We start from the raw sequence: 15981 nt of genomic DNA, 5'->3' as shown, positions 1-15981 counted from the left end.
AAAAAGATTTACCACCGATTTTCATTTTCTTTAACATTTACGATTGCTGCAATCAAAATTGTTGTGTAAATGTTCTTCGTTGCCCGCAAAGCTCACATTCATTTTTCATCATCCATTCTCCGAAACTAATTGCCCAAGTGTCACCCTTTCTAAGACCCACTATGACAAACTATAGAGTGCGACTTTGCTTTGACTACTGGTTTTCTAGACTAATTATAAATGACTAATTATAACTCCACTGATTATAATTGATTTATTTTTAAGATGACTAAATCAATTATACAATTGATAGATTACAGATAGCGGTTGATTTGGGGTGGGAATGGATGCACGTGTCGAGACTCGGCACAAACGGAAAACATCCCACTTACCATGTTCCAAAAATATACGTGAGAGTTGAAGTTGTTTGGTGGAAATGGGGCGAACCTTGACAATGAAGTCGTTTGTGAGTTGAAGAGTGGTGCCCTCCTGTGGCCAGTACTGGACACACTTGGGTCTCATCTTGCCAGAGGTATCCTTCTCTTGTAGGTTGGTCAGACACACTATCATTGTCGACTCTGTTTGGATTACCATGGCCCTGCGATACCTTGACATTTTGATACCCATTCTCATGCCTAATTTTGATTTTACTATTTATCAGTTTACTTACAAGCACAACATTTTGTTATATCCCAGCCTGGGATCCCAGACCCAATTAACCTCTGAGAAGACTCAACAGCGGTCGAAATTTTTGCTGCACTCAAAGTGCGCGCGAAAAGCACCTCTGAATCAGGGTGGGTGCGCTTGAAATGACTTCTGATTAGAGTCATCTGGTCTTTGACCAAACTTTGCAACGTTGTGTGAGAATCAGTCTGTCAATCAGAAAATTTCAGAGTTATATATAGCATGAACAGAATCAATACTGGTACCCTTCTGAAAAACAGTCTGATTCACTACTGAAGTGCACCGAGACTTAGCTGCAGAACTGGAAGGAATTGTTAGAGTGCAAAATCCACTCACGATATTTATACAAAACGCCGGAAATTATACTAAGGTACCTAGGTATTACATAACTCATCTAGGTAATCTATCAGTCATAAAAGTGAAGTTTTTAAACAAGCTCCTAATTGTTATACAATCATATGATCTTATTTGACGTTGTTATAGAATGACTCCTGCTCATAAATGTAAGTTTAGCGAAGTTATCGCAGCCCAGAATGCGAGAGTTGTCTCCTTCTTGGGACCCTGGGTTGCAATGAACTCCCGGATGCTGTTCTCTCCCGGACAGTAACTGGCATTGATGTACTGCGGGGGAGCGACGTCTTTGGGCATGGGTCCTGCCGACTGGGGGTAGAGGGGTACTCGGGAGTGGTTGTAGGGAATCAAGTGCAGATACCTGCAGCATATAAATGAATTCAATAATTCCATATTTGATTTCACGATTTTTGTTGATCTGTTTATTTTTCCCACTTTAGATTGCAAACTAAAAGGCCAAAGATGCATATCAGGCCAAATAAAGTATTCCCATTTAACTGGGGTTCTTTCATTACATTATTACGACTTCTTGTCAGAGATCTACTGGAATCAGCCTAACAAAATTGCAAAAACTTGGAAAGGTTTGCCGACAGTTTAACACAGCGTTCTGAACGCTAAATGACAGGCTGGACTTGCATCAAAAATCTAGAGCAGCTTTGCATTATTCGTATCTGAGTAAAGGTCCGATAATTTTTTGTAAAACACATTTATCCACAATTAACAACTACATTTGCTTGCGCATTTTGATGGGGGGGGGGGGGGGGTGACTTTATCAAAAAAATCAAAACGAATTGAGACAAACAAAAAGCTAAAAGCGTATTTGAAAATCCAAAATACTTTAAACTTGCTAGCGCTTTTGCTATTTAAACTTGCGAAGTCTTTGCTAGGACTTGGATAAACTGCCAAGTGTAAAAAGTAACATGATAATAGCTCTGAATCAGTAATGAAATAAGACTTGTAATAAGACTTGCCCAGTACTGAAAGTGACTTGGCATTAGGTCCGGGCGAAGTCTGTGCAGAGTAAAAACAGCAAAAATATACTTTAGTCATCAAGCTACCGGAAGCTTCAACAAAAGAATACAGAGAACAATTCTTATCTAGACAGAAAATCAAAACTGTCGGAAAAAAATTTCCCAACCAAAATTTTCATAGCAAAGCAGCAGAAATAAAATAATTGCTATATACTTTTTTAAAAGCAATTGGAAACCAATGAGTTCTAAAAGTTCTTGAAGCCATAATTGCTCTAAAAACTAGGCGAAAAAAGTAGGTTCGAAATTGGAAAAAGAAAAACGCTTAATCATCAATTTTTGAAATAACTGTTTTAGATTAACTGTCATTAAATGTTGCTGAAAATTTAAAACGACTGCTTGAAGTCTAAACTCCCTTTGACTACTCGAAAAATTGGTTTCCAGTATCATTTCGCTCCTCTATATTTGCTGACCTGTTCTCCTTGGGGTATTTCCTGGCAAAACTGACGGATGAATTCACTCCCACTTCACAGCACTCTTTGAACTCAGCCTTTAGTTTCTTGTCATCAACCTGCTTCACGTATGACTTGAACTCCCCTGTCTTGACAGGGTGGGATGGGAGGTCATTGAACTGGTGCCACTTTCGGACTCCACCAGAAGTACCACCCGCACCTAAAAGTAACGAGAGTTAACACACAACGCTAGATCTATGATTTTAACCTTTGCCATCCGATCACGTGACATTTTACTACACTCCTCTTTGGTATTTATGGGCACATTACGTGTTTTGCTATCGGTCTTTTTCTGAGGTTTTGTGAATTCGAAATAGTGCAAAAGACTTACAAGATAATTTTAATAGTGCCATTTTGAAGAAAAAACCCCTCTAAGCAATATGGAGGAATTTTAGTATTCGATCGGCTTTGACACCGATCGTTTTTAATGAGTTAGCAAGTTACTTTTCATCTTTTTGTCTACAATAATTGTAAAATTTGTGAAAACCTACTTTTTCTCGCAAAATGTCGCAATAAAAATGGATACAACTTGAAATTCAAAAATCGGTCCTAAACAAGTTGTTAGCATCTATAATGGCTTGCATTTGAACACCATTTGGTGAATCGAATGTTGGTGGGACAAATTAAGGTGGATTTGAAAGTTGAGTAGGTAAAATAGTGATTTTCTGGGGGTGACCGAATTTATAAAAGTTAGTTATGATTCGGAATTTACCTCAACATGCTCAAACTTGATAGGGAGTTAGTGCATACCTTGAGGCAAGTTCCGCTGTTGTCAATTCAAGGGAATTTGTTTTAGAGATACCATGGGGGGAACTTTAGACTTCCAAATAAGGCTTAGATTCTTGAGTTCATAGTTTGACCGGTTGATTAATTGGTAGCGTCATGAGTCTGATACGGCTTTTGTGTTAGTTTGAATAGCTTAAGTAGAAGTCAGCAATGTATAAAGAAGGCGTTCAGGTCATTCAATTGTTCTTTTAAAGTCATAACGAACTCTACGTAAGTGAGGACCATTTGTTGTCCATAGCAGCGGTTTGAACAAAGTTGTTGTTCACGCGTTGTAATACGTCGTGATTCGAGTAGTTGCCAAGAGGGAGTAAACCAACATGGTTGTTGTTGTGGCAGCAGAGCTATAGAAGGCTCCAAATAACTCTGACATCGTAGAGGAGTTCAACTTAAGTAATAAAAAAGAGAGAGAGAAGAGCTGTTGTGAAGTGAAGTTGGTCTTTCTTGATAGAAGAAAGACTTTTGTAAAGAATATCGAGAGCCAAGAACGAGAGATTCGTGAGGCTGATATCAGAGCAGATAACTTTACTTACTCAGTTTGATTTAGAGAGTTTGGGATCTTGTGATAAATTCCATTATCTTAATTTGAATTAATTTCTGTTGCTTAAAACCCAAATTGATTTATTCTTGATTCTGTTGATTTATACTATCAAATTATATCAATTTATCTTTGAGCAACCGAGTTGATTCTGAGCCGGAGACAGAGCAAGCCGGGGACACCGTGAGTAAACTTTGTAGAAAACCTTTCCACCAAAATAAACCTTTCAAGTTAGGATTTCGGGTGGTAGTGTCTCCCCGCCTATTAACCTAGTCTAAATACGAAATTCTACAGTGGCGCTCCTGGGTGGGCCGGTTCTCTTCGAGTACACTTACAATCAGTTGAGCACGGAGAGTAATCCGAGCTCCGTTCGTGACGAAGAAGTCCTGTGTTCATAAGTAAGCAATGAACGAAAACGAAAGACAGCTTTTTGCGGAGGCTGTGGTCGTGGCTCAAAACCAGTTGGCGGTTAACAACACAGCTGGCAGGCCCGAAAAGTTCCCGTCGGCGTTGTTTCCCGATTGGTTTTCATGGAAAGCCCACTTTTCATACCTCATGGACAAACATGGTTGGACGGATGAGCAGGCTCGAAGCACAATACCTACCCTTCTTGTTGGTTGGGCGATGCAGGAGTTTAATGCCATGCCCCGACACTATCGAGTTCAGGAGCAAGACCAACCCGCTCCCACTCTGGCAAGAATGATGACGTACTTGGACCCGAGGATGTCACCCTACAGGAATCCGAGGACAGCGAGAACAGAGTTCAAGAACTTGGCCCAGGGTGAGAAAGAGGATATTCGAGAGTTCTCCAGACGGGTGAGGTCGCTTGGGGAAATTGCCAATGCCACCATGAATGCAGCTACGAGGGATAACATGAACCGAGAGCAGTTCATCGATGGGCTGTTTGATCTAGAGATACAGGAATTGCTTCTGCGGGAGGACCCCAACACGTTCAATGATGCTGTTGATAGGGCCCTTAACATCGACGCAATCAGTCGAGGATCCAGAATGAGGCAGCGCAGGCGGTTGGCAACCACCAGGTACCTTCAACAGTCAGACCAATTCGTGGAAAGACATCATGTTCAAGCTGTGAGTGGACAAATGGAACCCGACATGATGAAGGTAGAAATGGACGAGATGAAGAAACAAGTAAAGAATCAGGCAGACATGATTAAAGGGATGTCCGAAATGATGACTAAATTTGTCAATTCGGTAATCCCCGGACCACCGAAAGAAACAACAGGAGATCAGGACGGAAATCCGCGCCGATTGTTCAACCCGTACCCCGAAACCAGCCGCTACGGCCAGAACTTTGGCAGCACCGATAGGAAGCAGTCTGGGACCTTAAAGCAAGGAGTCCGCTGCTACAATTGATCTAAGATGGGACACTACGCGCGGGAATGCAACGAACCAAAACAGAACCATTTAAACTAAGACGGGCCGGGAGTCTCCAAGGATTTAGGAAAGAAGATTTCATCCCGGCCGAAAACAAGCAAGATTCAACTAATAACCGTGACACTTTAAACGATATAGAAGCAGTCAACAAACTACCGGAACCACGGTTTCTCAAACCCAAAGTTGCAGTGAAGGGGGAACCAGACAAACGAACTGGAAGTATTACAGTTACGGGGGAGGTAAATGGGACTCCAATAGAGATTTTGGTGGACACAGGAGCTTCAACCAATATGATAAGATCTTCCACATTTGACCAACTTAAGGAACCGCGAAAACTGATGCGGTACCGTGGACTACTGGAGGCAGCTGACGGTCGGTATGTAAACGTTACAGGATCAGCAACAATTCATCTCAAAATGGGTGGTATTGATGACGAGTGTGAAGTCCTTATAATTGACGGACTCAAAACGGAAATGATTCTCGGACTCAGGGATCTTCAAAAGCATAATTGTGTAATCGATTTGCAGACCAACCAATTGTGGACAGCCCCAGTGGAGTCAGCTATAATACCGTTGAACAGCGGAAAATTGTGGGGAACTTCGCAGAATGGTAACACGAAGCCGACACATGAAGCCGAAACGAGAGAAGCGGTCCACCAGATCCTGGAAAAAGTTGGCAAGGAAGACCAAGTAGAGGTTATGATGGCCTCTGGGAGTATCTACGATGAGGATGGTGAGCATGACGACAACTTAGGACCTAACAGAGAAGAGGAAGAGGAGACCTTAGCTGAAGGGGCGATTAGAGGCCAACAAAACTTATGTCTAAATTCAGGGGATGAGGTCAAGATGCAAGCTGGTGAAGATGTTGTTCCTCTAAATTCACCTGAACAGGAAGCCGAGCAAATTTTGAAGAAATGTGCCCCGGAAGCACGAGGAGATCACTGGATAGCACTGCGGGACCTTGTCATCAAATACAGAGACGTGTTTGCCTTGGATGATTCCGAGCTGGGATCTACCGCCGTGGTCGAGCATCGGATTGAAACGGGTAGCAGTAAGCCTATCAAGGTACCGCCACACCGAATCTCACCAGCTAGGATACCAATCATCCGGGAAGAAATTCGAAAAATGTTAGCGAGAGGGGTGATACAGCCATCAAGAAGTCCGTATAGTGCGCCAATCGTACTACAGAAGAAGAAAGACGGGAGCTGGAGGTTCTGTGTGGATTATAGGAAACTGAATGATGTCACTGTGAAGGATGCCTATCCGATGCCTAACCAAGCCCAAGTGTTTGACGCTCTGAGAGGAAATGCATTTTTCTCTTCTGTGGATCTAGCAAGTGGATATTGGCAAGTTCCTGTAGCCGCCGAACATAGACATAAGACCGCTTTTGTTACCCCAGACGGAGGTCTCTATGAGTACGTCCGAATGCTCTTTGGCCTGTCAAATGCGCCCGCAACCTTCCAACGACTTATGAACGAGCTATTTCAGCAGGGTCTCTACCAAACTAATCTCATCTTTCTGGACGATGTCCTCACCTATAGCAAGACGGCAGAAGATCACTTGAAGCATCTCGAAGAAGTGTTCGTGACGTTACGTAATGCAAATTTAAAATTGAAGCCGAAGAAGTGTCAGCTTTTCCAGAGACAGGTGGTGTACCTAGGTCACGTCATCGGAGTAGATGGAACGTCCCCCGACCCCGAGAAGACGTCAAAAGTTAAGGAATGGCCCGTTCCCAAGACAGTGAGAGATGTCCGGTCCTTTATTGGATTTGCTAACTACTATCGAAGATTCATCAAGAACTTTGCAAGCATCGCCAAACCCTTGCATGATTTGACTAAGAAGAGTGCACGATTTGAGTGGACCCCAGCTCAGCAAGCATCTTTTGACCAGTTGAGATTAGAGCTGGTGACTGCCCCCGTTCTCCAGTACCCAGACTATTCAGGTTCATTCATTGTAGACACTGACGCCAGTAATGTTAGCATTGGGGCAGTACTTTCCAACGAAATCAATGGAGTGGATCGACCCCTGGTGTTTTCGTCACGAGTGTTAAGCAGGACAGAGATGATGTACTCGACCACCAAAAGAGAGGCTTTGGCGGTAATACAGGCCCTGAAGTGGTACGGACCATATCTGTTGGGCGTTCCATTCGTCCTAAGAACTGACCACGCCAGCTTGCGTTGGATGTTTCGACAGGACGCGGATGGGATGACTTTCCGGATGATTCAGAAGCTTCAGGAATTTGACTTCATGTTTGTGCACAGAGCAGGCAATCAACATGGCAATGCTGACGGTTTATCAAGACGCACGTCAGAAGAACCAGACTGGGCTCCCGGGGAGAGAGAAGAATTGACTGGTAGTTGTCCTGAGCCTGTTTCCCTAGAAGTGGCTTTGGCAAGAACCCGAGAATCCTGTGGAATGATCCGAGAAGAAGTGGGAGGAGGCGCCGACTCGGAGGAAGATGCACTGGATGGTCAAGCAATAGTTTGGAGTAGAGAGACGCCTGATGTAGAGAAAATGCAGCAGGAGGACGAAGCTATTAGCAGAGTTTTCCTGTGGCTCCCCTATAATCCGGGAGGAGATCTTGAGAGTTTTGGTTCCAACTTAGTGACGCGAGAAGAAGCAGTGCAGCATGGGCCCGAAGTATTGGCATATTGGTCTAGATGGAACGAACTCACCGTGAGGAAAGGCATCCTCTACCGGCGATGGTATTGCTGGGACGGAAAACCCCCAATACTTCAAATCGTTGTTCCCGTAGTGGGCCGGAAGGAAATTCTTGATCAGTTGCACGCATCCCCAGTCAGTGGGGGGCACTTTGCTGTAGAGAAGACGTTAAGGAGAATCCGCCAACGTTTCTGGTGGCCACACATGAGACAAGATGTTGAAAAGAAGCTAGCTTGGTGTCTGCCGTGTGCAGCTAGGACTACAGCTGGGAGAAAGAGGATTGGAGGACTTGTGCCATTTAAAGTTGGGATACGATTCCACACGGTTGCAGCAGATATCTTGGGTCCAGTTACGATGGCCAACGAAACGCGAGCCAAGCACATATTAGTCATGACAGATTTGTTCACGAAGTATGTGGTCAGTGTCCCATTGAAGGGTACTGAAGCACCCGATGTAGCAAAAGAGATTGTGGAAAGTTGGATTTTGCGATTTGGTGTACCCGACGTACTTCACACGGATCAGGGAAAGAACTTTGGGAGTGAGCTCATGCTGGAGGTCTGCAGGCTGTTGAAAATTGATAAAGCTAGGACCTCACCATATCACCCTCAAGGCAACGGGCAAGTGGAGAGGCACAATCGGGTGATTGCCGATGTCATCTCGAAGTATTGTGCGGACAACCCGCGAACATGGGATAAACTGTTACCCTATTTAAGTTTTATTTACAACACCACAATTCACAGGACTACACAAGCAACTCCTTACAGCCTTGTGTATGGACAGGAGTGCCAGTACCCCATAGACTTATTCTATCCAAAGCCCCACGACGAAGAACTTACAAGAGACAGCTTTGCGGAGGATTTGTCACGCTTATTCAGAGAGGCTCATGCATCCGCTAGGGAATCTCTAGGAGTAAACCAGAGGAGGCAGAAGGATCAATACCACAAGAAAGTCTATGGGAAACCATATGAAAAGCAGGACAAAGTGTGGGTTTACTCAAAGCATAAAGCAAAATCTCGGAAGTTCTTCCTACCGTGGGAGGGTCCTTATGTAGTTTTAGAACGAACATCGGAGGTTAATTACAAAGTAGCGAAACCAAGTCAAATGGCAAAATGGAGGATACTACACTACAATATGCTCAAACCGTACCTGGAGGAAGGCGATGCTTGGAGCCCAAAGGAAAAGAAGAGGACTACGGCTCCCAGGTCCGAAGGGTTTCTTGAACATCCAGGCGTAGATCAAGACGAGTGGGAAGAGGAGGGATTCGATCTACGCCCAACAGAGCAGAATGCCAGGATGCGACGCCTTGTACAGAGAAGGGAACGAAATGAAGGGGTTGAGGAGGACGTGCCGAATTTGGAGGAAATGTTTCACGAGCAAGTTGTAACGGAACCAGCCAGGGTACCGGAGGAAATTCCAACTGATGGGGGCAGGCTGGAAGCGCCAGTAACTGCTGACGATGCACGAGTAGAGTCACCTCTTCGTGAACCAGGGCAACTAGCCCAAGCCCAGCCATCGGGTGTTCCTGAACCTAGGGAGGTAACAGTAGTCTCTCAAGATACGGGACCTGCAAGACGACCCAGACGAGAGATCCGCCCAGTCATTCGGCTGGGTATTGACGAATAACTAATAGCAATGGGAGGAGGCACTACCACCTACTAACAACTTAACGCAACACTTTTTAGTTATCGACCCCAACTAACGACAGGCTGTTTAGGATTCATTCAACTGGACAATGCTGACTTTCAACCTCATTCTGATTTCAATTGCGGTGATGGGACCGATGGAAGCAATGAAGCTGGACGGTATCTCTTTCAATCATACGGCAGGAGCGGCTTTCACCACGGAGACGCCAGTAATCATAGCTAGTGCCATGGAGTCGACTTGGGTGTCCATCCCTTTTCCTATTCTTCCGGCTATCAACAAGACCCAGCTAGACGTTGCCTTTCAAGAATTTCAATTCAAGTTTGCGAAACGCTGGAACGGTTACTACAAACAACGAATCTGTGGAAACAAGGAACTGACGCAGAGCTATATCAATGTCACTTACATAGCACTCAAGGGTATAGAATACGAAGTGGACGACATTGCTCGAGTGCTAGCAGAAATGAAGATACGGGCCGAAACGTTCATCAATGGTTCTTTACACATTCACAGTAGGGAGCGACGATGGGTGAAACCACTGTTGATTGGAGCCGCGGCCGCCATCGTTCTGGCTCCGGTCCTCAAGCAGGGATTCTGTCACTACTTCTCATTCTTTGGATTTTGTGGAGGAAGGCAAGCAATTGACGAGTTAGGACGGGAGGCAGAGTTTCTTGACAAAGCTGTCAGGACGATAACTTTGGAAACCGGGGAGCGGATTCATTTGCTTGGGCATTCACTTAACAAGACCCAGAACCAGTTGAAAATGGTTTCTCACGATGCGAATGCGAACTTCCAAATGATCCGGGATGCGATGAATCGGTTGTTGGAGGAAACCGACGGAGCTTTGGATGGCCAGCGGCTATGCGTCAGTTCGAAACATCACGATGTCTACCAGGAGGCTTCACGATTTTCAACGGCCATGCTAAATTACTCGCAAGCTTTGAACGCACTGCGGGAGGAACTTATTGCTTTCAAAATCGGGTTGCACAACTTTGGATACATTTTGGATGATGCGTTGTCTTCATTGACAAGGGGACTAATTCCAGCTACCCTAATTCCCCCAGAAGTATTGCAGAAGGTCCTTGATGGTTTGAAACTAGACAGGATGCGGGAAGCCATACCTCGATCCGAGCTGATGACCTACTACGGATTTGAGCTAGTGGATTCTACAGTGATAACGACCACGGGGATTAACGTACTCGTAAATATCCCTCTTCATCACACTAGCGGATTGTACCATGTCTATCGAGCTGTGGCGTTGCCCCAACCTATTGACGATGGAGTTACGGCAACCCAATATTTGTTCCGAAAGTCTCACCTTTTAGTTTCGGAGAGAAGAGACCATTTCGCTGAAGTGTCGGAAGAGAAAATTAATTCGCACTGTGTAGGAACTAACCGTCTGAAGTTGTGTCTGAAACCATTCTCAATGTCCCGAACGAGTGAAGCCACTTGTCTATCCAGCTTGTTTTTTGACTTACCTGCCGCCGCCCTGAAGCTGTGCCCGCAGGAAGTTGTTGTACTACCAGAGGAGCCAACAGCGGACTACTTAGACGATTCGACTTACTTGGTTACAGCGAGGTCTTCTGCCTACAAGTTCTTCAATTTTACTCATGGGTTGAAGCAAACTGGTTACCCAGTTCCTGGATGTCGTAGCTGTTTGCTCCGGCCACCTTGCGATGGACGATTTGAGAACCCCAGTGGAACTCTAATTCTGTACCCGGACCCCAGGACATGTCAGTACAGCAGCGGAATGATGATCAATATCCAGCAACATCCTTTGCTGCGCACCCTATTTGCTACGCTAATGAAAGTGGAATCCGAAAGAGTAGGAGCAGAGATCCCCAATGCTTTTCGTGATCAGGCTCATGGAGAAATGCTAGAGGTTCTAAGACTTAACCTGATCGAATTGCCCGAAGAGACTGTGGACGAGGAAAGTATGGAGCGGATCTCTCGTCCTTTTGCCGAAGGAATTATTAACCAACACATGCCTTTTCATTGGAGTGCATATCATAGCCGACCAGCCAATGTTGTGGTGTGGTTCTTATTAGCCATAGTCCTGTTCTTCATGGCATACCTTTTCTATCGATCTTGTATGAAGAACCCCGCCCCGCTGTATAAGAGACTTTTCCGACAACAAAGGAACCGCTTTCCGTGGTCGAGGATACCCCGAGATGACAGTGCTGACTTTTCATCGAGACCTGGCACCGGTCAACCTGGCTTTTCACCACCTCTTGGAGCTCCACCCAGCTTCAACTCGATTTTCGAACTGAATGAGGCGGCTATCTCGCCGGCGTCGATGTCGGAGACCCCAAGACGTGACACAAGCACGGGAATGGGCATGAGAGTGAAGAGAGTGTCGCTACCCCAGGAGAGGTCTTTCTCACCTGGTGAACAATTGCGTGGTGGGGAGTTATGAGAAGCAACCGGTTCCTGTACTAGTGGATAATACTCAGACTTAAGCTTGTATACTTTGACCTTGATCACTCTGACTTCGACTTCTTATGTGGTAGGCCTTAATCACCCTTTCATTCTAGTGTTTAATTAGAGTATTACTTGTTACTTTCATTGTATATAGATAAAAAGAATTGAAGCGCCAGACTAGAACAACCCCCCCCCCCCCCCACCAATGCAGTAATTGATATCAATTGTTTTAGGGAGTATGCAGGGTAACTCCAATGGGTTTTTACAACCCCCCCTTTAACTTCTAGGCGGAATGGGTATAAGACTGCGCTTCATTGTAAATATTTTTTTTATGTAGTGTTACTTGTATATACGAGATCTATATGATCTTATTTGAAAATCCCAAACTCTCGAAAACTGATCGATGGATAAAAGGGAGAAAAACTAAAATATTTTAAGTATATAAGATACGTAAGCATCGGTAAGGCTACAAGAGTAAAGGAAGAAGTAAGTATGGATTAGAGGGTTGAAATATAGGGGGAGGCGAGCAAGGATTATTCCTTTCTGCGGTTGGGGAACACAACTCGTGGTCTCAGATCATCTAGTAAGCTTATGACATCCCACGAGCTATTCAACTGACCCGAATTAAATAGGCCTTCGACCAAGCTGAGAAATTCGTAAGTCTCGTATGTGCTGAACATTAAGCTATCAATTGAGTCAGGGTCAATGACAATAGTAAACTCGTAATAATTTGTGGGACTTTCCTGAATTTGAATATTAGAAAATCCCTCCCCAACCAAAGTTTCTAACGCCGGAATGTAATAGTTGGTGTCGGTCATTTGTATTTGTTTTGCTGTGATAAGATCTAAGGTGTTGTTTACAATGAAAGCTTTGGAACAATGAGATATTTAAACAGTAGAAGTCAAAATAAGCACGCGTTGGTTGTACAAAGAAGTGATTTCTGTTCATTTTTTTGCTGTTGAAAACTAATGAGCTCTATTCAGCTTTGAGTTGATTGTTCTGCAAGCAATTACTAAAGACTAATGAGATTCAAGAAGAACGAAACTGGTGTAAGTGACCGAGGAGAGGATAAACTGTGTGGAGAATGAGAAAATCAGAAAGTAGACAATTCATTTTGGTTCTCTTTATCGTAACGCTAAGTTCAGTAACTTAGGCTTCAGAAAGTTGAAGAGTGAAATTATAACAGCCAACGCCCGTTCGTGATGGATCTAACAATGTACCCGGTGATCCCCGAATACCATCCGGATGAGTTCGAGGATGAGGAGAAATGGGTGTGGGAGTCCTTTATGTTGGGACTGAGGTTACGAATCAAAATGATCCGTGTGTCCTTCCACTATCTGATAGTGGAGTTGAGGGAAGACGGTTGATTTGTCCTTCTGGAGGAGGGGAGTGGCCCATGGCACGAGCTGAGGGGCTTCCTATCGAAGGATTGGTCGGCCAATTCCGGTGAGATTGCAGAGGAGGGCGATGGAGCTAGTTCCTTCCATCCAAGTGTTGGCTCAGAGAGTATCGATTCGCTGAGGGTGGGGTCTACCGACAGGCTTACCAGCTACTCCTCCTACTTCGAAGAGCTATCGACGGAGTCGGAGAGTGGAGGAGTTTTTGAACTAGAGTCTATTTCCAGCGAAGATGACTGCGTTTTTGTCAGCTAAAGTTTCACGATTGGTGGAAAAGAGGCTGATTTGATCCTAAATTCTATAGTATATTATTATTAAAATCAAATTAAAGCGAATGGGACAGGGGGTCAAGGTAGTATGAGTATAGTGAGTAGTCTTTTTCTAAGTTTAGCAATTATTCGGGAGAATAATAGTCTAGAAGGGAGGAGTGTAAAATTTGTGAAAACCTACTTTTTCTCGCAAAATGTCGCGATAAAAATGGATACAACTTGAAATTCAAAAATCGGTCCTAAACAAGTTGTTAGCATCTATAATGGCTTGCATTTGAACACCATTTGGTGAATCGAATGTTGGTGGGACAAATTAAGGTGGATTTGAAAGTTGAGTAGGTAAAATAGTGATTTTCTGGGGGTGACCGAATTTATAAAAGTTAGTTATGATTCGGAATTTACCTCAACATGCTCAAACTTGATAGGGAGTTAGTGCATACCTTGAGGCAAGTTCCGCTGTTGTCAATTCCAGGGAATTTGTTTTAGAGATACCATGGGGGGAACTTTAGACTTCCAAATAAGGCTTAGATTCTTGAGTTCATAGTTTGACCGGTTGATTAATTGGTAGCGTCATGAGTCTGATACGGCTTTTGTGTTAGTTTGAATAGATTAAGTAGAAGTCAGCAATGTATAAAGAAGGCGTTCAGGTCATTCAATTGTTCTTTTAAAGTCATAACGAACTCTACGTAAGTGAGGACCATTTGTTGTCCATAGCAGCGGTTTGAACAAAGTTGTTGTTCACGCGTTGTAATACGTCGTGATTCGAGTAGTTGCCAAGAGGGAGTAAACCAACATGGTTGTTGTTGTGGCAGCAGAGCTATAGAAGGCTCCAAATAACTCTGACATCGTAGAGGAGTTCAACTTAAGTAATAAAAAAGAGAGAGAGAAGAGCTGTTGTGAAGTGAAGTTGGTCTTTCTTGATAGAAGAAAGACTTTTGTAAAGAATATCGAGAGCCAAGAACGAGAGATTCGTGAGGCTGATATCAGAGCAGATAACTTTACTTACTCAGTTTGATTTAGAGAGTTTGGGATCTTGTGATAAATTCCATTATCTTAATTTGAATTAATTTCTGTTGCTTAAAACCCAAATTGATTTATTCTTGATTCTGTTGATTTATACTATCAAATTATATCAATTTATCTTTGAGCAACCGAGTTGATTCTGAGCCGGAGACAGAGCAAGCCGGGGACACCGTGAGTAAACTTTGTAGAAAACCTTTCCACCAAAATAAACCTTTCAAGTTAGGATTTCGGGTGGTAGTGTCTCCCCGCCTATTAACCTAGTCTAAATACGAAATTCTACAATAATAAAGCTCTCGCATCGTCATTTTTAAATGTGAGCCAGTATTGCCATTTAAGCAGTAGAACTTTTGGCATTATCAATTTTTAATGTAGCTTCCGTAGCGTTTTTGACATCAGAAAAGCATATTCTAATAATAAGGCCCTGGGTGTTGAGAGTACCAAACCATCCTACTGTTTAAAGACCACATTACTAAAATTGAAAACCACGTTTTTATTTACGTTTCTAACTCCGTCCAAGAAATGCCTATTTCCTCATATTCCTAAGATATGGGTCAAAATGTCAATAACGAAGGCCATCAACAATTTCATTTATGACGTTAGAAAATGTCAGTTTTATAAAACATAGCAAATCACTCAAAACTTTCAAAAAAAATCGGGAATTGAAATAAAAATGTAGACCTTCTTCCTCCGCGACCATTCCAGCTCTGTTCTTCCGTGCCAACATCCTCTCTTGCCTTTTCGAATCCTTCGGCCCAGACACAGCTCTGTATATGCGGATAGGAATTGCAATCAAAAGAGGAACAGCGAGAAGTATCAGTGGGATTATGAGGAAACTGTCTCTGACTGTGAATCGGATCATCTGCATGCCTACGATCAGGTACCTGTCTGGATTTGCACCCTTGATGACGTAGAGACCAGCGTACATTATTATGTACTCTTTATTCTTCTCAACCGGAGTGATCAAAGCTTTTGCCTGAAAAAGAGTAAATCTATCAATATCTGGCGTATTAGAACATAGCCGGCAGATTGCAGGAAAATAGCCGCGATAGAAGCCTGTGGCCTTCCATGAACAGAAACAACTAAAGAAATAAGATAGACAGATTGGCCACCAGTCCTTTAATAGACCACTAGACTTTTTGGGTCAGATTCGGACTGTCAATTTTATGACACATACGATCTATAAGGAAAACGCCCTAAAAGAGCTTTTTCAAAATTGATATTCCAAATCAAAAACTTAAAATTAATACTCAAGAATTAGGGCATATAAGTTTGGCACTACTGAGATGCACACTATTGATCTTGCTGCACACTATTGATGCACACTATTAAACTAGCAAATGTTCATAAAATTTAAAGTTCC

General features: G+C 43.6%; 1 protein-coding gene across 1 annotated transcript in view; it reads right to left on the bottom strand.

Annotated features, from left to right (window-relative positions):
- LOC142336540 (uncharacterized) overlaps nucleotides 1-15981 on the bottom strand; it is a 60095-nt gene that overhangs the window by 28782 nt on the left and 15332 nt on the right. The window contains exons 5-8 of the mRNA XM_075385448.1: nucleotides 15300-15594; nucleotides 2456-2654; nucleotides 1167-1375; nucleotides 427-614 (exon numbers count right to left, since the gene is read on the bottom strand). Of these exons, the coding sequence (XP_075241563.1) occupies nucleotides 427-614; nucleotides 1167-1375; nucleotides 2456-2654; nucleotides 15300-15594 (891 nt within the window). The remainder of the gene's footprint in view (nucleotides 1-426; nucleotides 615-1166; nucleotides 1376-2455; nucleotides 2655-15299; nucleotides 15595-15981) is intronic.

This window comes from Convolutriloba macropyga, chromosome 3, assembly GCF_964194025.1.
Source record: "Convolutriloba macropyga chromosome 3, txConMacr16.3, whole genome shotgun sequence".
Taxonomy (NCBI): Eukaryota; Metazoa; Xenacoelomorpha; order Acoela; family Convolutidae; genus Convolutriloba; species Convolutriloba macropyga.
This window is presented reverse-complemented; position numbering and strand designations above follow the sequence as displayed.